The 23541-nt window shown below is 40.4% G+C and overlaps 1 protein-coding gene across 6 annotated transcripts in view; it reads left to right on the forward strand.

Moving 5' to 3' along the window:
* Nucleotides 1-23541, forward strand: part of SLC12A8 (solute carrier family 12 member 8) — a 113217-nt gene that overhangs the window by 59770 nt on the left and 29906 nt on the right. For 5 of the 6 annotated variants that reach the window (XM_061609037.1, XM_061609035.1, XM_061609036.1 and 2 more), the window contains 3 exons: nt 1880-1993; nt 19678-19765; nt 21894-21981. In XM_061609037.1, coding sequence (XP_061465021.1) covers nt 1880-1993; nt 19678-19765; nt 21894-21981 — 290 coding nt within the window. The remainder of the gene's footprint in view (nt 1-1879; nt 1994-19677; nt 19766-21893; nt 21982-23541) is intronic. The other variant, XM_061609038.1, reaches the window with a different exon arrangement.

Genomic DNA, 23541 nt, shown 5'->3' on the forward strand with positions numbered 1-23541 from the left:
CCTACACCAGAGTGTGCTTAGCTTTAACTTTGTGAACTGACTTTTTCTTGAATGTGACCCAAAACTTGACTAATCTGTAATGAAGTCCAGGCTTCACAGAACTTGGCTTGGTGGATATCCTCTCAGCAGTTACATAATGGCTCACCCCACGTAACCACAGCCCACTGGCAGCGGCTTTACCTCTCAAGTCATTTTCCAAGTTCTCAAAGCATTAGGCAGAAACCTCAAACTCTTCCAAACCTTTAAGGTGTGCCCTTTACTCCATAGCACTAAACATCTTCAATATCTCAAATCTCAAAATATTTTTTTACCCCATTCCTCTTTCATGGAAGTTAAAAATTGCATAGAAACAAATCTTTCATACTTCAGCATGCTCTGGTTAGGATTTAGACTACAAATGAAAAGTTTCCCCTCCATTTGCTCAGGAAAGCCAGTGAAGGCTGTGGCTGTTTGTTTCTTTTTTTGCAATGGCACGCTATACACTGTGGGTGTGGAACGTGAGCACAGCCTCTGTGCTAAATCTTGTTGTTCACCACTCCTCCTCTGGGATCCTTTTCCTTGTTGTGCATGACCCTACCTAAGAAACTCTTCCCAGGGAGCCTTCAGTAAAGTTTTATAGCAACTTCATGAAAGTTCCAGGTTTCATGGATCAGTGATTATTGGTTTAAGGCATTGAGAAAAATACTGTTTTCTTTCTCATGAATCATAAGGATGGTCACAGAAATGTGTAGCTTCATTTGACCTCTCTGACTTTTCTTGAAGATTTGCCATATGTAAAGATGCCCAGCCTCTGCTTGCCTCAAGTCTCCAAACAGTTGAGCTATATTTGAACTGTCCCAGTAGAGACCTGACATTTTTCAAGTCTCTTTGCCTGTTAGATGAGTTTTCTCCAGGGCCAGGGAAGAGATTAAGGATGCAGTCCTATACACAAAACCACATATCTAGGGGTAAGCCTCATCAAACGTAATAGAACTTATTTACAGGTAAACATATATTTTATTGTGCTATAAAAGTGGTAAGCTGGCTACAACCTTCTCAGGTGTAGGTTTTATTGTGTTATATCAGCAATCCCCCAAACCGGACATGGGTGCTATTTTATTGAATGCTGAATAAAAAAATTAGATGCAAATCATACTTAATTTTAAAAAAGTAGATTGCAGAATTCACAGGTTCATTTCACTGTTGAAGAATAAAAACATATACAATCCTGGCTATACTCCTTTGACATTAGCTAATGGTCAGGCAGCCTCAGACTAACAATTCTAGCAGCAGGACCAAAGTGTCTAATTCTTTTTATCACTGTGGCATCTTGCTGGATGAGGGACCTGCTGGCCTATTCTCTGCAGGCCACTACAGGTGCCCAGAGGTCATACTGTAGCTACCAAATCAGCAGGATTGGTGAGACAAGGAGCCAATAAAATTCCACTGGTCCTATACGCTGCTGATTCTCTGGACTGAGCAACTTGATGCTTTGCAGATCACCAGCTCTAAGACTTAACAGATTTGAATATTCTAAATATATATGTTAGCTGACTTTGTTATTCATGATTGAAATAGGTTTGTTAACTATCCCTGATTTTAATGCATACTTCTTTTTTAAAAAACTGTTTCATTTTTATTCCAAAACATGACAGTCATGGATGTCTTATTTCAAACTCCATAGTGCCATATCCTCCTTGAACATTTGGTCTTATATCCCTGTGATTCACTAACAATGCAGTTGCCTTTTTGTGATGCTTTGGAAAGCAGACCATCTCCATAGATGAGCAGAAATGGAAAATAAGAGCATATGATGGAGAGGATGTAAATAAGGAGAGCATACATAAAGACTGCAATAGGCTATGACATTAAACATCTTCTTTTACTTTGAAACATGCAGAACATGGATTCGCTGGTTATTCAGAGGAGCTTATGTTGAATAATACACTACCGGACTACAGCCCTGGGGAGTCTTTCTTTAGTGTGTTTGGAGTGTTCTTCCCAGCTGCTACAGGTACTGTAGAAATGTATATGATATACTTAATAGGATTGTAAACTCAGAAGTGTAGCAGCAAATTCAGAAGTGCACGGCCCCTTCATGATAGTCACAGCCATGCCCCCTCCCATTCTTTTTGGATTTTTTTCTCCTGAGAATGAGAATGAGATCCTTATGAGATCTTCATTAATGCCTTCTCCCACAACAACAGATATTCCTAGGAACCAATCGGCATGAAAGGGGAGACTGATAGCTACTGAGAAGAGTTTTCTCAGTGGCTGACTCACCTCCTTTCACTCTAATTGGCTCCAAATAGTGAAATAAAGGTCTGGTATGGTTGTGGCCAGGGACAGCTTTGATTTTAATTTGGGTGGGAGACTACATGTCCCTGCTGTAGAATACAAAAGTGGGGGAAACCCCAAAAAACGCTATTGTTCATAATGTTTTCCTTTTGGAAGGGAAAGGAGCTTTCACTCTGCCCGGTGCCCAACCACCCAATCTCCCTCCCCCAGGTAAATTTCACCCATCCTAAGCTTGATAGTACAGGAGTAAATCCCATTGAACTCAAAAAGCATGTAAATGATCAAACCTGCACTCCTCTTCTCCTCCCTCCTATCCGCTTCCTCTTGCCTCTTCCCTACCCCTTCCTTTGCACCTCCCCTTCCAATACCCTATCCCCTCCCTTCCTCCTTCCCTCTCCTCTCCCCTTCCCCTTCCCCTGTGGTCAATTTCATCTATCCTAAGCATTATTGAGGGGAGTAAACCCATTGAACTCAATAAGCATGCAAATGATTGATCCATTCTCAGCAAACTTGCACAGGATCCCATTTCTTATCTCCTGGATTAAAAACCAGAGAAATTCAATAATAGGCAAAAAAACCCTTGCGGTTTAAGAATGTACCAGTAGCCAATAGGTATTTCTATCAAACCTTTAAAAGCAGATAAATTGGGCAGCTATAATGAATGCACCAGGGGAGCAAGAGACCTGACCTCTCTGAGATATTGTACTGCCCTACAAATTTTTTAAAATGCAAATACAATTTGGGTTGGTCTTTCACAGTCCAATCCACTTGCTGTGTAGCTTGGAAGAATTTGGTAATGTGCCTCTGATCATATGATGAGTGGTGTCAACACCTGCAATCAGCCCAAATAACAGAAACCAAACATGTGCTGTGCTGATCTTGTTTTAGCAGGGAGGAAGCAACAATACTGACAGATGATACAGTTCAGAGAGTCACTTTAAATGTTTGATTTACTTTGCAATTTTAGTGAAGCATTTTCTTTTGCTTCTGTTTATGTGAATATGCGAAGTACAGCAACACTTTGCATAATTTACATTAAACTCCAAAAACAATTGTGGAATAATGGCACTGACTATTCTGCAGAGTGTCTCAGTTTGCACAAGATAAAACAGTGGGAAGTGAAATATATTACAGCAAATTTCTAGGTTTGCTCTATGTTTTTAATTGACCATGCCACCTTCCTTAAGTGGGGTGGTTTAAACATAGCAGGCTGAACACATGCATCTTGGGCAGGCCAAGTTTGTTTTTCCCCAACAGCTAGATTCATTGCTTAAGTAGCAACATATTGTAATCAGTCTGATTTTACATCAAACTGCAGTTTCAGATTCAGTTGTTAATGCACCTAAAATAGAAATAGCACATAACCTCTAGTTTGAAACACAAAAGGCTGTCTTCACCATCATATGACATTGACCAATAAAAAGGCTTTGAAATTAATAAAAATAAATTTGGCACAGACTTCTAGAATGAATAATGAGGGAAATATAATTTTCTAAGTTAGATTTTCTGTAGAAACAGTAGTAACACAGGAAAAAAACAAAGTAAGAAGAACACCAACAAACATACAAAAATGTAATTATCCATTTTTAGAAATGTAGTCCTGATTGCAGGTGTTGCCACCTCTCATCATATGCTCAGAGACACGTTACCAAATTCATCCTAGTTTGTAAGGGATCGAATGATTGGAGCTGCTAGGGGAGGGAGATCTTGTGAAGGGAGTTTTGGGGGGTATACTGTCTCTCTAACAAGGTGGAAAAAATAGGTGTTCAAAATAGAGGACTGCTGTGTGCTTGCTGGAGGCTGAACAACAGAGTTCAAAAGAACTGCTTAGGCCTATCACATTGTGAGTTAGATCAGACCTAAGAGCAGTGCCCTCTCCCAATGCACCGGCTATGGGCACAACTTCTTCACATTTCTGTTTCTAGAGGATATTCCTTTTACTATCTTCTCAATTCAGATATTCACAGATGTGTACAGTAAACATGCATTGAAGAGGAAGGGGATTGCAGCAGCAAGCCCCACTTGTTGAATTTCTCATGGAGCCAACTCACAAACAGCTTTCTCCATGTAATAAAGAACTCCAGAAAAACAGAACTCCTGATCACATGCATACAGTTGTGTATATGTAGGCTACGTGTAGTTTTTCAACTGACTATGCATTTGTCCACCTCACATACATTTAGTGTACATAGTTTGACATCCCACATCTTTGTTGCTTAGCCACTGAGTTCCTTTTTCAATTGGTCACTGTTGGGCTGCTGTGCTGATCCATATATGCTGAAAATGGTGGGCAAGACTTGTCATTTGACTTATTGTCCCAAAACTCTAAATCTGGCAATGTCTAGTGGGAATGAAATAACCATTAAATCAAGTTAAATCACCTTTTGTTAATTCTTTCTTTAAAAGCTATAAAGGTACTGATTGTAAAGGGTTTCCATAGTAACGAATCCTTGGATTACAGAGTGAGCTTGCACAGGATTTGTTGTGAGGTACAAGCCAAAAGTTATTAGTGAAGTTGCTACACTGCGGAGAGAAAAAGGGAGAGAGACAGACTAGATAGTTTCATATATGAGGTGAAGTGGATGAATTTTCTGGGGGTGATAAAGGCTCATTTGGTTTAAATATTTGAATAGCACAAAGCTCTGTGCATTTTAAAAAGACAGCATTTCTGGTTGTAGCCTTTTTTCAACTCTGGATTAGCAAGTCGTGCAAAAAACAACAACAACCCATTTCACCTGTGCTGGCCACTGAATATCGGAATCCTGCTGTTTCACATATCACATGTGAGCAAAACCAGGTTTGCCAGCAAAGGCAGCCAATCTTTCCTCCCTGTCAGTTTATTTCATTTCAGGCATTTAAACAAGTACAGAAGAGAAAATGTGTCTGTGAGAGATAGACATACATGGTCAAATTCATTCATATAAAAGGTGAAGTAAATAAGTAAATAAATAAATAACGTTCCACTTTTAGGTACACACTTAAATCATTGAAGGTGAACACCTAAAACCACAATATATCATGGTCTGAAGGCACATGATATAGCAGCCTTCTAAAACCAAGTGAGTCTGTGCCATAAGAATATAAGAGCCTTGCTGATGATTTAGTCTAGAATCCAGTTTCCACAGTGGTCAACTAGATGCCTGTAGAAAGCCCCCAAGCAGGGCATGAGGGCAAAGGTCCTGTTCTGCTGTTCTTTCCCAACAACCGTTATTCAAAGGCATGCTGCTTCTGTTCCTGGGGATAAATAGGTGGCCATCCTGACTTGAAACCATTGATAGCTTTCTCCTTCATGAATTTGTCTAATTCCTTTTCGAGGCTGCCGACATTAAAGGACTTATATACACCTAGTGGAAATGAATTCTCTACTTTAACTATGTGCTGGGTGAAAAAGTACATTTGTTTGTCTATCCTGAATCTTCCAACATTCAGCTTCATTGGATAACCCCAAATTCACACTATGCATAATTTGATACCCCTCTGTCATATCCTCCCTTAATTGTCTTTTTTCTATATCATAACCTTTCCTCTTAGGAAAGTTGCTGCAACCTGGTGATAACTTTAGTTGCCCTTTTCTGTACCTTTCTCATCTATATAAGCAGTAACCAGGATTGTAAACAGTATTCCAAGAGTGGTCACCCTAGAGATTTTTATAGAGGCATTAAGATGTTGGCAGATTTATTTAAGATCTCTTTCTTAATGATTCCTAACATGGTGTTGTCCTTTTTTAACAGCTGCCACACACTCGCTTAGAATTTTCATTGAGCTACTCCTAAGTTCCCTTTCCTGGTCACTCACCACCAGCTCAGATTGCATCAGTGTGTATGTGAAATTAGGATTCCACCCCCCATATGCATCACCTTACACTTGATTACACTGAATTACATTTGTCATTTTATTGCCCATTCACCCAGTTTAGAAAGGTTCTTTGGGAGCACTTTGTAATTACCTTTTGTTTTCACCATCCTGAATATTTGGGGGTCACGTGCAAACTTGACTACCTCTGTGGTCACCCCTAATTCCAGATAATTTATGAACAAGCTTAAAAACACAGGTCCTAATTAGGGATGTGCTAAAATTTCACTCAATTCAGATTTGGTACCAAATTTTCCATTAATTCGCTTATTCTTTATCATTGCAGATTGTATTTTTATTAAGCAATTTTCTGCAACTATTTTCAAGAATGGGTTTTTAAAAAAATTGACTCTAAAATACTGATATTAAGAACAATAATTTTATCAATATTTCCTTTCATTTATCAACATTTCATTTTTTAAAAATTCCTTTTTAAAAAATGGATCAGTAAAAGCACAAACAAGCATGAACTGAAACCAATACCAGCCTGTTAGGTCAATGGAATGCTTTTAAACTGGCACCAGCCAATGGATCACATCCCTAGTCCTAATATAGATCCTTGAGGGAACCCATCCCTCACATCCCTCCACTGTGAGAACTGTTCATTTATTGCTGCTCTCTGCTTCCTATTATTTAACATTTACTGATCTCTAAGAGCATTCCTATGATTGCTAGGTTTGCTCAAGAGCCTTTAGTGAAAATCTACCAGATTGTCTCTAGTTATGTGCTTGGTCAGTACCTGGGTAGGCAGCATGTTTGTGCCATCTTCATAACGAGAAAAAGGCAACATTCAAATTTAAAAAAATAAATGAGAAGTAACCCAGAGAGAGAGACCCCATATCTAGTACCAGAGCACAGCAGCTCTGCAACATAGGCAAGTAAGGAAGGAGGAATATTTACGAGCGCTGCAATAAAAATTACCCTTAGTGTTCACTCCTGCTAATTCCTGGCAACTAGGAAAGAAGCCAAACCTAACAGATATAATATATTTCAAAAGTACTGGTGATTTATTATTTCATTAGTACTAGTAAAACTAGCAGCTATGCAATTACTCTCTCACAGTAAAAATTTTTTGTGTTAAGTGTGCCATTAATTTGCTTACTACAAAACAGCTTCCTCTTTATTCTTCTATTATTTTTATAGCAGACTTAGCTTCTCACCATGGCTATGTATCCGTGGCAAGAGTAAATTAATGTGCCTTTCCTCTTATTATTAAGATCCTCCGTGGCGCAGAGTGGTAAGCGGCAGTAACGCAGCTGAAGCTCTGCTCACGGCCAGAGTTCGATTCCAACGAAAGGAGGAAGTCGAATCTCCGCTAAAAGGGGTCGAGGTCCACTCAGCCTCCCATCCATCCGTGGTCGGTAAAATGAGTACCCGGCTCATGCTGGGGGGTAAAGAAAGGCTGGGGAAGGAACTGGCAATCTCACCCCATATATACGGTCTGCCTAGTAAACGTCACAAGATGTCACCCTAAGAGTCGGAAACGACTCACACTACAAGTGCGGGGACACCTTTACCTTTTACCTCTTATTATTTGTGTTAAAATAATGTTTGCAGGAAATAACCAAGTCTAGGCCCTTGGCCTGAAGAAGAACCCCTGTTGAGCATTTGGAAACTGACAGGGCCACAAATTGTGGATAACTAGATAGGCAGCAAGTAAAAAATAATGTTGAAATATAAGTGATTTACCCAGACAACATTGTCAGCTAGCAAAAGGAAATAAGTAAAGAGAAGCCCATGACCAAGACCAAACAAAAAAATATGAGTGTATATCAATTAGGGTTGCCAGATCTCCTTTTTTTGCCTGGAAACTCCAGATTTTTGGGGTGCTCTCTGGGTGAGTCACCCCAATCTCTGGATTCTGAGCTTTCATTCTTTTTTTAAAAAAGTTTCTAGGTAGTCTGGTTCAAGAGATATACATGAAAATGTCAGCCACTCCCCACAACTTCTGTTAAATGAGCTTGTAGCTGGCTACTCTAACCCCACCTGTTCAGGTTTGTAGCCAATAAGTGAAGTCAGGGATGTGATTGACAAGGGATTTGTTAACCTCCAGACAAAAAATCACAGCAGGATCTTGGTGGGCAATTGTTTACTGAAAACAATTTCAGTTATGATTATATTAAAAGTGAACATGCAGGGTTTTTTTAATTACTTACAAAAATAGCATATACATTTTATTTTTCAAATAATTTTTGAACAGAAATTTAAAATAAGTGTACATGCAGCTTATGATTACTATGTGTTATACTTTTCTAATTATGAGGAGTCGAACAAGTTTAAATTTTCCTGGGATGTTGAAAAGGGCAGTTTATTTGTCTAATTCATAGCCTGTTTTGAAAATCTTCCCAATGTGAAGCTTTAATCCTATACTCACTTTTCTGGGAGTAAAGCTACAATGAGAATCCCAATACTGAGAGTAAAACCCATTGAATTCAATAGGACTTACTTTTGAGTAGACATGGTTAGGATTGTGTAGTAAATCTTTTGAGTGAACATAGCAAAGGATTGCGTTTGTGTTATAAATTTTTCTCTCCCTCTCCAATCCTACTTTTAAAGCAATTAGGCAGCGCTACCTATGTGTTACTGCTTTTACTTTGTAGGAAACTAATATTGATTTTTGTAATGTTATTGTGCAATGACCAAATAGTTTTAACAATAAACTTTTATATGGGGTGTATGTATTTTTACATCGGAGTCTTTCCAACAATCCTGTGAGGCAGGATTGCCAACTGGAAACCAAGGCAGCTCACAACAAGAAATTAATCCATTTAAAATCCAGTAATCATAAAACAAGTATAAAACAGTTGCAGAACAGCTTAAAGTGGGATGATTCTGAATTTGGGGTTGGATGAGTGAAGTTACTTATCACTTGAGGTTGCAGTCCTGTACACGCTACCCTGTTTGAGTAAGCCCCATTGAATACATTGGGACTTGCTTCTGAGTAAACATGCATAGGATTGCACTATAAATATCTTTACAGGTTGTGTAAATAACAAACATCTTTTACGGTCATGCTTATATAAATATTTCTTCATACTATGCCCCAATAAATATCTGATTTCACACTATGTTTGTACATTATTATTTCCTCTACATTTTAAGTGTGCCCTTCTTCCTTGGGGTTGTCATGGTCCCCCTCTGTTGCTTTCACCTGAGGGGCAGATTAGACTAAGAGATGGTGAGTAGCCCATGGTCACCCAGTAAACTTTGTAGCTGATTTCCAGTTTAAAAATTAATTAAAATGATTTACGTGCAGGCAAAGTTTATAAAGTAAATCCACATAATACATTTAACTTGTATTTAAAGCACATGACTTCCCCCAAAGAATCCTGGAAAATGTAGTTTCCCTCTCACAGTTATACTTCCCACCACCCTTAACAAACTACAGTTCTCATGATTCTGTGGTGGGATTCATGTGCTTCAAATGTGTGTTGAATGTGCTTTAAATGAATGGTGTGGACTTGCTCTGGGTATGCTGTCCATTCATTAGTGAATTAAAACGGGAAGGGCTATAGCTCAGTGGTAGGACACATACCTTGCATGCAAAGGTCCAAAATCCAATATTTAGAAAAGACTATTGCCTGGAATCCTGGAGAGCCAGTGCTAGTCCATGGATGTCATCAGTACTGAGCTAGACGGTACCAAATGGCCTAAGTCAGTATAAGGTAGATTCCTTTGTTCCTAAAAATGGAAAGGGCCACAGTGACTCTGCAATTTATTTATGTATTTTATTTACAACATTTATATACTGCTTTATTGTAAAAAATCTCAAAGTGGTTTATAGAAGAAATTAAAACAATAAAATTATTGGCAAAAACATTTAAAGACAGGTATTTAAAAACATTCAAAATAATAAAACCAACAATGACCAAAACCATAATAGCTTCTACATGCCTGGGTAGGCTTTCCTAAACAAAACATATTTTTAGCAGGTGCAGAAAAGAGTACAATGAAGACGCCTGCCTAATGTCAATAGGTAGGGAGTACCAAAGCATCAGTGCTGCCACACTGAAGGATTGATTTCTTACAAGAGCAGAACAAGTACTATGTGGCACCCTTAACATGGAAAGCACACCTTCAACTTGGCCTGGTAGCAAATTGGCAACCATTACAAATTTCAGAGCAGAGGTATTATGTGCTGATAGGGTCTCATTCATGTCAACAATTGTACCACAGCATTCTGCATTAACTGCAGCCCTTGGGTCAGGTTGTGCTACATGGGGATTTCTGTGGCCTTGGCTGACTGGCTGCCAGGATTTTTTTAGTTTTTGTTATGAACTCCGACTGGTTGTGGGATGGTGAGTCTTCTGCCTTACTCATAGGAATTTTGTTGTGGTTGGCATGGTACTGCATTTATAAAATCATCACTGCCCTTTTTTTTCCTATTTGCATTTCATTTACCTCTGACCTCACTCCCTTTTATCCATAGAAGCAACAACAGTGGTTCCATGTGCTCAGCTCAACCCCCTTAAACCCACTGATGATGCGTCTTGTTGTTTGCATGATGGTTTATTTCTTGCCCAATAGACTTAAAAGAAAATTCTTTTTTAAACAGGAAGGTCTGTTTCAATTGCTGTAGTTCCCAAGCTACTCCCTGTAAAGGTAGACCAAACCATGTGTATTTTCTCTCTTTCAGTTATTACTCACTGGAATTGGGTTGACTGTCAAAGTTAGTTTATAGCAGCCAGTACGCAGAAAAGGGTAGAGAATCTTCTTAACTCTTACTCATTTCTCAGACCTCTCTGCAGTGAAAGGTCAAGTCTGTAAAGAAATTTGGAGCAGCCATGTTAAAAGGCAGGCAGGGCATTCTAGGCAGGGCTTTGCCAACCCTGCTTTGATATGGATATCTTTGCAGAGGATCCCTAGTCAACCCTTACCAACAGCACAATCGTAACCATATCTGCTCGGAAGTAGGTCCTGTTGAGTTCTATGGGGCTTAGTAAGTGTGCTTAGAATTGCAGCCTTCAGGGACATCCATTTTTACTCCTGAGTGTTCCTATCTAACATCTCCACAACACTAGGCTCCCTTCTTCCTGCAATGGTCTTCTGGAACCTGGCCTGACCTGAGGACACTTAAACCCTTCTTGCCAGAAGCAAGTAGGCTAGATTTTATTTTCCCTGCCCAGGCTCCCTAAGCAGGTGAAAAGGAATGATCCCGTCCCTTCAGCTGGACCTGGGAACATCCTCACTTAGCTAAGATTTCTATCCTAATTTCCAATCAAATAATTTATTTGTTTGCTCCAAGCAACTGTGGTTGATGCTTAATGTATCATGCTTAATGACATCACTAGCGCCTGCCCCATGACATCATTATGGCTGGCCCCATGACATCACTACGGCCTATCCCTGAAATCTCAGGATTTGGGATGCTTCTGACCTGGCAACCCTAATATCAATCCTAAACAAGCGTACAAGTGTAGGTCCACTGAAACAAAATAATAGTTTGTTGTGAAGGTAAAATACGTTATCACACAAGAGCCTTCATATTACCATCAGTGAGTTTATCATGTGATAGTGATAGTATTAACACCTTCTGCACAATTAAACAGCTTCTGGCCCCAATTAATGGTGTGGGAGCAGTTGATGCTGTAGCACTGGTGAAGCTACATGAGTGTGGACAGTTACATAGATGGGACGCCACTGGGGAGAATATGTAAGAGCAGGATAGAAGTATAATAAATATATATATTTAAATTTATTGTTGTTATTAATATTAATATTATATACAGGGTGAGAGCCTGGTGGGCATAGTTTCTGCCTCTTTGAGTGAGAAACAAGGGGGAGCATTCGGTATGAATGTTGTACCTAGAATGCGTGTGTGTATTATTTCGCTGTATGTAGATTTGAGTGGTTCTCATGGTATGGATATGCGAGTGTGCTGTTTATAGGATGTGAGTTGAAATTATGTGAGTGTTTGTAGAGTGTGATTAGAGGTAAGCGTGAGTGTGTTGGTTTAGAATGTTGATATGTTTAAATATGAATATGCTGATCTTGTAAGGGTGTCTTTGAGTAAACTAAACAACATTTTTTTCAACTGTAGTTGGACAAAATTTTGTTATAAAGGGGGCCCGCTGTTTTAATTGTTTTGCTTTTTATTGTACTATGGTTAAGAAATGAGCTGATTTGTTTAATCTGTTATGTTTAAAATAGCTTGTTTTAACTTGTTTTTTCCCCTTGAAACTTAGGGAATATTCTGTTTAGTCTATTATGTATATTATGGGTTTTTTCTTGTATTTCTTGTACTTAATTTTATATGCAATGTTTATATTATGTTGATACTAAAGAGGATGTTTTGTTCAGTTAATTGTATTGTATTGATTTTTTTTGTAATTGATGTTTTGACTTGTACACAGCTTAGAGTTTTATTTAAATATAAGCGGTATATAAATGGTCTAAATAAATAAATAAATAAAATAATTAAGATTTATAGGCTGCTTCACAGCATAAAGTCATAGAAGCGGTTACAAGATAGTTAAGTGCAACTCCAGATGGACTTGGAATTAAAGCATCTTGGAGCAAGAGAAATATTCTTGTTATTTGGAGAAAACCAAACTAGGAATTGGGGAGTTGCGACCCAGGGGTGAAATAAGACGCAGACACAATATGATGGGTTAAACAACGGGCCACTTTATTAAACCAAATTCATATTATGATAATGAACCTGCAAAGGGGAACATAAGTGCGGGATTCAACTGGTGAGTCAGGCAAAGCCTGCTTGCAGCTATTTGGGCGACCCAAACCCCTGCCGGGCAAAGGGGTGCAATCTGTCAACCCCTTGCCCTGACCACACTCCAATTGTGCGTAGGGAGGCCAACCTGTGTCACCGCCCCCCGGTGCCCTGAAACTCCGGGTGGATGAGACCTGTTGGCCCCAAAGGCGACCCGTATCCTGCCCTCGGGCCGTAAAACCCGGAGCTGCAGGCCTCCGGAACCGCCTATCACCTCCAAAGGTGCCTAAAGGTGTCACCTAGCTGCCCTTCACCTTCAACCTTTCCCGCACTTCCTCAATAAAGCGACCATTAAATATTAAATTCAAACAGCCAAATCAACCTAATAACCACAAAAAAAAAACACCCGTACTAACCCTGAATGCCCCTCCCACTAACCACAGTATGGAGTAGGCAAAAGAAACCCGCCGGCTAAAACGCAGGCAAGCCAAAAATTCCTACTCGGCCCCAGAGGCGACCAAATGAATCACACTGCAGCAGAGGGAGGGTAGGGCGGGTGCCAAAATTATGAAGAGGGAGAGGTGGCGGGCAGCGCGAGCTTAAATAAGCTCGTATGCCCCGCCCCCTCTAGAAGCGCGCCGTGACTGCGTCATGCCAGTCTGGTGCGCTTGCCCTTTTTAAACATGGAGGCTCCGGATTCACCCGGGCCGCAAACACGCCTCGCAATCCGGTAAGTCCCGGGTGCGAAGCGGGGTTTTTCAGGCATCAGAACAGTTTTACTTCTAAAGCCACAGCTTGTTGTTGTTCTTGTTCAAAGTGGCTAACAATAATCAATGAGAGCATTGTGTTGTGAAGGCAGTCTTTAAGGTGCCATGTGACTCTGTTGTTTTTTCTACAACAAGCACTCCTAGCTATCCAAAATGTATTACTGCAATGTAGTCATTTAACAACATTGGGGGGCCCTTGGACTGCTGTTTAATTGCAGCTGTACTCGGCAACATGTTCTTGACACAATAATAGCTAGTTTAGTGGTGGATTTATTCTGCTTTATTAGTTCTGCAATGCTTCCTCAATGGTACCACATTATTGCTGTCCAGAGGGGTTATAGAGTGAAAAAAAACAGGACAAACTTTCCCCTAAAGTCTTGATTTTCAGCAGGAAGTTACAGGATATGCACTGACTGGGACTGAAGCAGTATGACACACACACCCCAACTGTTGTAGGCACAAATAGTATTGAAAGCAGGATTGCGTATAACGGCTCTGATAGCATCATGAGCACAAATAATCATGAATGCTCAATAAAAAGGATGTTTGGGGTGGCCTTAAAACTGTTCACCGCACAACAAACATAATAGTCACTCGATATTTCCTTTGTCTGAAATGAGCCCTGCATTCCATAGGAGTCCTGAAGAGTTTTGTGTTTGATGTTGGGGGAAAGAACAAAGACAACAATGAAGCTGTGTGATAAGTGCATCTTGCCTGAACTCCCTTTCCAACAAGACCCTCCCTAAACATGTGACTCACCAACCCAAACACAGCCCACTAGCCCAGTATTGTAGCCTGTGAGGTGCTTGATGAATGCCCTTGTTTTGCATTCCTAGGCAAACATCAGAACAGGTTTATGAAGTCCCTGATGTATAAGCTGGTGGGCTATTTTCAGGGGGATATTGTAAATTATGCTGGCCTGATCTGGATCCTTAAGATCCTGGGATACAGAGCCGGCACAGAAGATGTAAGGAGGGATAGTAGTAAAGCCTTCTCACCAGTTGCTCTTCCTGCAGGATACTCTGTGGCCCCAATTGGCTTCCAGCCTAGCTTTTTGCTTCTCCCAGAGCTCTGTGTAAACCATTCTAGATCTGACATCCTGTCTGCAAACTTTTTACTTGCAAGCTAGAGGTGCTCACTGCATTTGTATACGGGGTCCTGACCTGTCTTTGGCTTGACACAGGCTGCCCATTTATTGATCTTGGCAGCAGTCTAAAAAAATAGCAGTGAACATTTTTGGAGAGCAAGATCTTGATTAAGAGTTAATGACCATAAGGAAATATTTGGCTAAAATGCAATTTGTGGTGGATAACCTTGCTGGCAGTTTCATATGGGGAGTACTGAATACATTTTTTAAATTTAAGTACTCATGGCCCTAATTTATTAGAGTATGGGTTAGCAGAATTGGAATTTGTTGCCAGTGCTTGTTTAATGCCTGGATGCACCTGTTAAACTGAGGTTGCTCTCACATTCTGGAATGGGAGAAAGCAACTTGAGTAATATTTTCAGAAAGACTGCAGCTCTCTATGAAAAAGGGTGGGGTTCCAAACCCATTGTTCATCTTAAACTGCAATTCTGAGTCTGGGGTAGGTGGGAAACTGAAGGTGCTTCATCTGCCTCATTCAGCACATGGAAGACTGGGTTCTTTCCCCAGCACAACTCCTTTGTGGCCCTATCAACATTGGAGCTTCAATTTCATTAAGGCAAGGGCCTCAGCTCTCCCTGTCCAAGGTTTCTGCCCTTGAAGAGAGAGATCCAATGCTTCTGATGGCCCTGGTGCACCCTCCCAGGAACCTGTTAGGTTTGCAGGATTAATAGCTTGTGACAGTCTGACAGAGGCACCTGCATGTAGCTACACAAATGGAGCAGTCTTCCTCCTGTTTCAGCATGCCAGAACTGAAGGTCATAGTTGGCTCTCATTTATGGTAATGCAGAGTTCTGCAACTTAGGCTGCAATCCAATACATGTCTACTCAGAAGTAAGCTCCATTGGGTTCAATGGGACTTATTCCCAAGTAAGTATGTATTGGGTTACAACCTAGGTCACTATCTGGCTCCAATGTTGTTAAATCAGACTAACAAATAATTTCTAGAGACTTACTGGGTGGAGAATAGTAAAAATAATGAATTGAAGGTTGCTGGTCAAATTTTATTCTCAGTGTCTCTGGATTTTTTGTTAAACATGCTGATGCATATGATGCAAGCAACAGCAATATAACTTTATTTTAGGGCCACACAACCAACCAGCTCTGCTACTTTCATTGTAATAGATATTTAAAGCATCTCAGATGAAGCTACTGGCTTTCTTCCATAACATTTTGTAATGTAATAGTAATAGTCATCCAAACAAACTGTTGCACAAGTTGTATGCAAAGCTGTGGGTGTGGGAGATGTTGATTTTATTGAATGAGATCAGAAATATTTCAATAATAACTATAGATAGTTCAAAAATACCAAAAGCTTCTCCCGATGCAGGCGGCCAGTTTTTACAATACCGTTTTAATATAGAAATGCATAAAACAGTTCACTCATTTTGGCTGAAATCCGATGCTTGTGGAGCAATCCTAAGTATGTTTACTCTGAAGTTATTCCCCCTGAATTCAGTGGGATATAGTCTCTAGTAAGTATGTTCAGAATTTCAGTCTTAGATATTTCCAAATAAGACCCACTGAAATCAAAGCATATACGATACTAGACTAGCACTTTATAATAGCTGTGATCAGACTGGGATGTTGGAATGCTTTTATTTACTTGTTATTTATCATATTTATAGACTGCTTTGGTCACACTTTTTGACCACAGAGCTGTTTCCAACATACAAATAAAATAACATATCATTTAACATTCCTAAAATAGTTAAACACAACAGTTTACAGTCATCATAAAAACAAACAGGTCCACAGTACCTCCTTTTTCAGTTGGAATGGGAGGTTCAGTCCTAAAACCCAGAGAACCTAGACAAATCCTGCAAAGGCCTGGGAGAACAAGTGAGTCTTAATGAGGTGATGGCACCCTGACAGTTTTGAGGCCATCTGTATCTCCAGGGGGAGGGAACTCCACAGTTAGGGCACCACTGCAGAGGAGGCCCTATCCTGTATCAACATACAGAAAGCTACACTCACCAGTGGGACGAGAAAGACACCCACACCTCACTGACCTTAGTGTCTGGGCAGGCTAATATGGGGGAGGCCCTTCATCAGATACCTAGGTTCCAGGGCTTTATATGTTAATACCAGAATTGGGCCCAGTAACATATAGGCAGGCAGTACAGATTCCACAGAATGGATATTATATGAGACCACTTGACAGAGGTACTCGACATTATTTTGGTGGCTGCATTCTGCACTTTCCAGACAATTTTCAAAGATACCCCTAAATACACAATGCTGCACAGCAACAAGTTACTAGAGCATGCAAAACTGTCAGCAGTCTATCTTGGTCCAGGAAGCAGCCAGAGGTAGAAGCAGACACCTATTTTATTTTATTTAAGGCATTTATTTGCTGCTTAATCATTAGCATTTCTAAGCAGTGTACATAAAAATAAACCATACAGAAAATAAGAACAATTAAAATTCACCATAAAAACAGAAAACTACTCTAAAATGCTTGTTGGAATAATAAATTATGTGTCATATGCCTGACGCTCCGCAAGAAGGGTGCCTGTCTAATCTCAGTTGGAAGGGAGTTCCACAGGCTTGTGCCCATTGTATGTGGCCCCATTTTACATAAATGAATGTATGCCTTCCAGTAGTTGAACTGAGTAGCTGAGCCAAGGGGAACCGCGGACAGAGACTAGCCAAAACACCTCAGTGATTAGGCAGGGATATAAGGGATTTGGCAATCCTTAAGATATCATGGGCCCCAGTTCTTACAGGTCTTGTAAATTAATACAAGAACCTTGAAACTTACTTGTTAACCTATGGGCAGTCTGTGCAAAATTTTAAGCACCAAAGTTATGTGCTGCTGGTGGTTTGTCCCCACCAACAGTCTAGCCACAACATTTTGCACCAGCTGGAGTTTCTGGACCGGGCACAGGGTAGCCCCACATAGAGCACATTGCAATAATCAAGTTTTGAGGTTGCCAATGCATGAATCACTGCAGCCAGGCGATCCCTGTCCAAGAATGGCTGGAGTTGGTGCATCAGCTGTAGTTGATAAAAATCACTCCTAAACACTGAATCTATCTGAGGTTCAAGTGACAAAGGTGGATCCAGTAGCACTCTCAAACTACAAACCTGTTTTTTCAGAGGAAGAATAACCACATCCAGGACAGGCAAATGGCCAATCTCCCAGACATAGGAACCACCCGCCCAGAGTGCTTCTGTTTTCCCAGGGTTCAAGCTCAGTTTATTAGCCCTCATCCATCCTACAGCTGCATCCAGACAACATTACAGCCTACTAAGAAATTCCCCATTCATGATTTTTCCAGATTCTATTAGTTTTTGTGGGCAGACCATCTGAACTGGTCCCTCGTCCGTGCAGGGTATCACTACTGCTAAAATTCAGGAAGTATTTTGACCATGACAAAGGCGCTATGATTCCCCCCCCCCCATATCCAGACCCCTTCTCTCCACTAAGGGCAAAGACTAAACCAAGGGTATGCTCTGCTCTGTGCATTGGACCAGTGACTTTCTAGGACTGGTTGCATGGACTCCATGGTTGCATGGAGGCCACAAAATCCTGAGCTGGCCCTGAGGCATCCTCAAGACTGATACGGAAGTCTCCCTGAACCATTCTAAATGGAGAGGTTTCCAGATGAGACAGAAGGAGCTTCTATGAACTGTGGCAACGTGGTCTTACTATGAACTGATTTGGTGTTCAGTAATAATTAACAGGCTACTGGGCATAATGGATGAACCTCCAGTGATATCATGGATGGGAGGGTGGGCAGTGTGAGGATGCAAGCATCTGTAAACACCCCTCTGACTCACCTTCCTCCAGCCTTGCCTTCCCCTCCCCCAATAACCAGAATAACTGATTTCAATGGACCCTCTTCATCCTGTCTCCTTCCCCAATACATATTCAAGCACTCCCCACCACAACACAGAGCCACTCCAGGCCATCATGATAATCACAACACATGCAATAATAATGGGCAGGTGCTAATAACTGCATCTATTTGCTCAAGCCAACCACCCAGCTCTCACGTGAGAAACAAACAAATTCCCTCTTAGCTCACAGGTAAAAACCATTTTACAAAAACCCATTTTATACAAAAAGCATCAAGCAGTATCCATTATTGGACTGGAATGCCCAAGGATTAGAACTAGAGAGAATCAAAAGGAATATCTTGGTAACAGAAAGATAGTCAGCATTTTTAAAACTAGCTAATTGATACCATATAAATGTAAAGTTGAGGTAAGTAGGAGAGCAAAGGTAAGTTGAGGCAAAGTAGGTGGTGATTATTGACCCTGTGAACTGACATTGTTTGGGCTTCTGTAAGCTGTAGCATAGGAAAGTGCTTTTTTGGTTCAGTTCCAGTTCTCTTTTATGTGGAAAAAAGATACATGTTGGGTGTGCTGAGTAATCCCTTCTCCTCCCTATTCAATGTACATATGTGGCTTTTGTCTTCTCAAATTGTTCCCAATCTAACACTTTACAATTAATTAATTAAGGGGAGCCCACCTATCCAAGATGTAGAGGATGGGTAACAGTAATCAGTGACATAAAAAGCAAAGGATGGATCCCTTTGTCCTGAGGGATCATGATCTAAACATTTTGTAATGAGCTTTCTTGTGAATGTGTCAGAACCTGTAATATATTTGGAGAAAACTACCCACATAATGTGCATGGCCTGTATGAATGATGTGGAGAGTTGAATGTCAGTGGTCATTTGGAGAGAGACTGCTTTCAAGTGATAGTTTTGAGATAAGCCTTTTTTGTTTAAATCTCTGCTTTTTCTTCCAGTGCCATTGTCCAGTATGGAACAAAGAACCTCTTTGTGGACATGTAGTTAGCAGCTTGTTGCCACTGGATACCTGACTGCTTAATCACAAAGCTTGTATACAAGGCACTGATATCAGCACACGCACCAGTGATGTTTTAAAAAAGCCTACTGTCTTTACAGCAATCTAACACAGTGTCCTCTTTATTTTTGTGTGTGCCCAAAATGCAGGTGTGATGGCTGGGTTCAATATGAGTGGTGATCTCAGGAAGCCTGAAGCAAACATCCCTCTAGGATCCCTATCTGCTATAGGTGTTTCGTAAGTCCCCTAAAACGAAGTGTGTGTGTGTGGGGGGGGTATAACCTGGTAACTTTCTTTCTGTCATGTGTGTATCTCCTACTTGTGATAAATCCAGTTCATATTACAACCTCTTTTTTATCTGGCAAATCAAACCTTATCAGCCAGCCAAATAATCATTTATTAACACCTTCTGTCCAGAGCAGCTTAGCAAAGAGATGAATGAATTGATATTTTTCTCCCCCCTCCCCCTTTCTGATATAGAACCTATATAAGAATTCCAGAATGTTCAGATTCTTCTAGAGCTGATGTAAATCTTAAAAGGGAAAAAGTCCATGAGGAATATTAAATGAATAGGCTATGTCTTTCTCTAACATCCATTGCAGATCCTTAGATAAATTTCACAGCTAAATGGTTTTAGAAAGAACTCTTAAATAAAAAGAGCCCATTAGATGTGAATTCATAATAGGGATGAGATCTGCTTGTTGGTGCCTATATGATGGCATTTCATCGAACTGGCAGGCAGTTCCATTTGGGGTTAATTATTTCCCCCCTATTCTTTGCTTTTATTGTTCTGATTTTTTCTCCTCCCAAAAAGTAATATTAGCAATGCTTTCTCTTCAGAAAAGAAAAGAAAGCTGCTTTTCCTCTGGTCAGTCCCCACCCGCCCTATCCCCCTCCTTCCCCCTGTCCTCCTCCCAAATGGTGTTGCATCCCCCCAGCCCTGAGAGAAAGCAAGATATCACTTTAACACAAAGCAAAGGCACAGGCTGGTCAATTTTATATTAGTAAAGCAAAAACCCAGGCCAGTCAGTTTATCCTTAGCAAAGCAAACACACAAGCTGATCAGTTTCATCTTATCAAAGCAAAGGCACAAGCTTGTAGGTTTAAGGCTAACAAAGCAAACACACAGTGTGGTCAATTTCACAAGCAAACACAGGCTGGAAAGTTCAAAGGTAACAAAGCAAACACACAACCTGGTCAATTTCAGGTTAGCAAAGCAAAAACACAGGCTTATCAGTGTCAATTTACCAAAGCAAAGAGGTAGGTTGGTCAGTTTCACAGTAGCAAAGCAAAGTTAGATGCATTCAGGTGTTGGGAAAAGCCATGGAAACTCACAGCATTCAGGATCAATCTGCAAAGATAGCAAGCCTCCAAACTATTGAGAAATCCAATGCCAAGATTGATTTTAGCGAAATTCTCACTCATCCCTAATTCATAATAAATTAGATACATTGATGCCTTCATAATGATTTTCACTTTGGTTACAGAAAAATAATTTGATTTGTAGCCAGACCTTGTGCCAGAGTTAAAGTACTTGGCTATTCCCCATTTTACATTCCTAGTGGCTTCCAGGTTTGGTGAGTTGGAATATGATGCTCAAACTCCATCTGGAAAATGCTTCTAATGTTGTAAGCTGGGGTCAACTACCAAACCCAACTATAACATGTCATCAGTCCCCTTCAGTATGTTTTTGGTTGGCACTTTTATCCCATAGCAGGGGCAGCCATCAGACTAGTTTCTACATCAGCATTTTCAACATGGGTTGCAATGCATGGTGCTGATGGGGGTGTGGGCAATTGCCCTGAATTGGGCTTGTCTAAGATAACTTAAGGAACTTGATGGAGAAGGACCATAGCTCAGTTGTAGAGCAGACGATCCCAGGTTCAGTCCCCAGCTTCTACAAGTAGAGTTTGGAAAGATCCCTGCCTGAATCCCTGGAGAGCCATTGCTAGTCAGTGTCAACGATACTGAGCTAGATGGACCAATGATGTGAGTCGGCATAAGGCAGCTTCCTATGTTCTTATGAAAATGTTCAATCCTTCCTCCATCAGCAACTCATGTCCCATGCTACATTGTTCAGAAGGTTTGTGGGGGCACAGGTGATTGCAGGGGATGGTGGAAAAGTTTATTTCAATTGTCCTTATCTTCATATGGAAGCCTATATTTTCAGGGAAGCAACTGAAGCTGCACATGAAGCAACTTCCAGAGGATTCTCAGAATGTAGAGCAAGAAAAACTGTACATGTTACTATCACTGATTGTTGACTTGTGAAGAATTTTCTACTGTAAGGCAATAGATGCCCCACATAATTTAGAAAAATTATTGATGTTTCTCATTTGCTTGACACTACTTTTTATGTTTGCAGGTGGTTTCTATATATAGTCTTCGTTTTTTTGTTGGGAGCCATTTGTACCCGGGAATCACTCCGCTATGATTTTATGATGGCAGAAAAGGTAACTGAGATTCAGCACCAAAAATGCTGAATTCAAAACTTGTGTATTTTAAAACAAGCTATGGGATTTCTGCACCCAGAAGCTTGAGTCAAGTAAGGTTAAAAACCAAATTATAGTTTGGCACCATGTAAATGACTGCTGGGCTTGTACACTCCCTCTTTCCTCTCTTCCTTCCCTTCCCTTGTGTGATCTGATGTGCCATCTCACTTCTGGACCATAGTTTGCAATCATATCCCAACTAGGCTCAGTATGGTTTACACAAGCCAAATTTTGCCTGGTTCAGATGTAACAGCAAACTGTGATTTGATGCTAAATCAGAAGTGAAAGAGAAAATCAAAGTTTCTGCAGTGGAGGGGAGATTATCAGTTATGTCTGAAATGATCTGTGTTCTGTGTCCCAAAGAATTTCACACCAATTTGCAGGGAACAAATAATACACATTAGTTCACATATGGCCCGTTGCATAATTTATTTGTTTTCAAGATTCAGTAATCTGGAGATTTAGGGCAAACACTTGAGTTTTACAGGACATGGAGGGAGAGACATGAATATTGGAGCAAGGCAGCTGGTGTTTTTTTAAGAAACATTATTATTATTTATTGTTGTTTAACAAATGCACTGCTTTATGGTTTTATACTGATTTATTGACCTAGCTGACTTTTATAATTATATGTTGTGCACTGCTTTAGATTTTTAAATATATATATATATAATGATAAATATTGTAAATTAAACAATAAATATTTAGCATTATCCATATTTTTTATTATGTAGGGTAGAGAAAGGTGTCACATCTTGTATTCTAAAGTCAAAATGAGAGGTACTGAGAATGTATGGCTACCAATATAAATTGCAGCCCTGTGTCTCCTACCTCTTTTCTCTCCTGTAACATATAGTACTACAAAATCCCTGATGTAAGATATCTCACTGCATGTTTCCAGAGCCCTGCTCTGCTTTGTTGGTCGATCCTTACAGGGACAAAAAAAATCCAGTCACAATGATATCATGTCACACCTTTTATATTACTCCATCAGAGGTTGCCAACGTTTCTGGGCAAGTGGTACATTTACTGTTTTGAGAAAGTGTGGGTACTAATCACAAAATGGCTGCCGTGGGGACATGGCATAATACAAGATAGCTGCCTCATCTAAAAGAGTAGAAAAAGAGACTGGAGTACACCATGGTGCTGGCATGCCGCTCCAGCAGGGGAGGAAAAAGCTGTACATTAGCCATCACTACACTTGTTCACAAAGAGAAGCTCTTTGCAGTTGTTCTCTGTTCAGGGAGGTTGAGTGTCCTGTCCTGACATCCAGTACATTTAGGCACTTTTAAGGGGCATGTTCAGTGAAGGAGACTCAGCCAGTGCCAATAGGAACTGAGCAAGCAGAGCAAACAATCTCTCATGCATTGTGGAGTTCTGATGGGATATTTACTGAGACATTTCACGGGTGCCATAGGAGGTGCTGATGGGCATATTGGTGCCTGTGAGTGATATGTTGGTGACCCCTAGATGTTGCTGGGGTGCACAAATGGTGGAACTGTTGATCTTCTGTAATGTCTA

This window comes from Rhineura floridana, chromosome 2 (genome assembly GCF_030035675.1).
Source record: "Rhineura floridana isolate rRhiFlo1 chromosome 2, rRhiFlo1.hap2, whole genome shotgun sequence".
In the NCBI taxonomy this organism is placed as follows: Eukaryota; Metazoa; Chordata; class Lepidosauria; order Squamata; family Rhineuridae; genus Rhineura; species Rhineura floridana.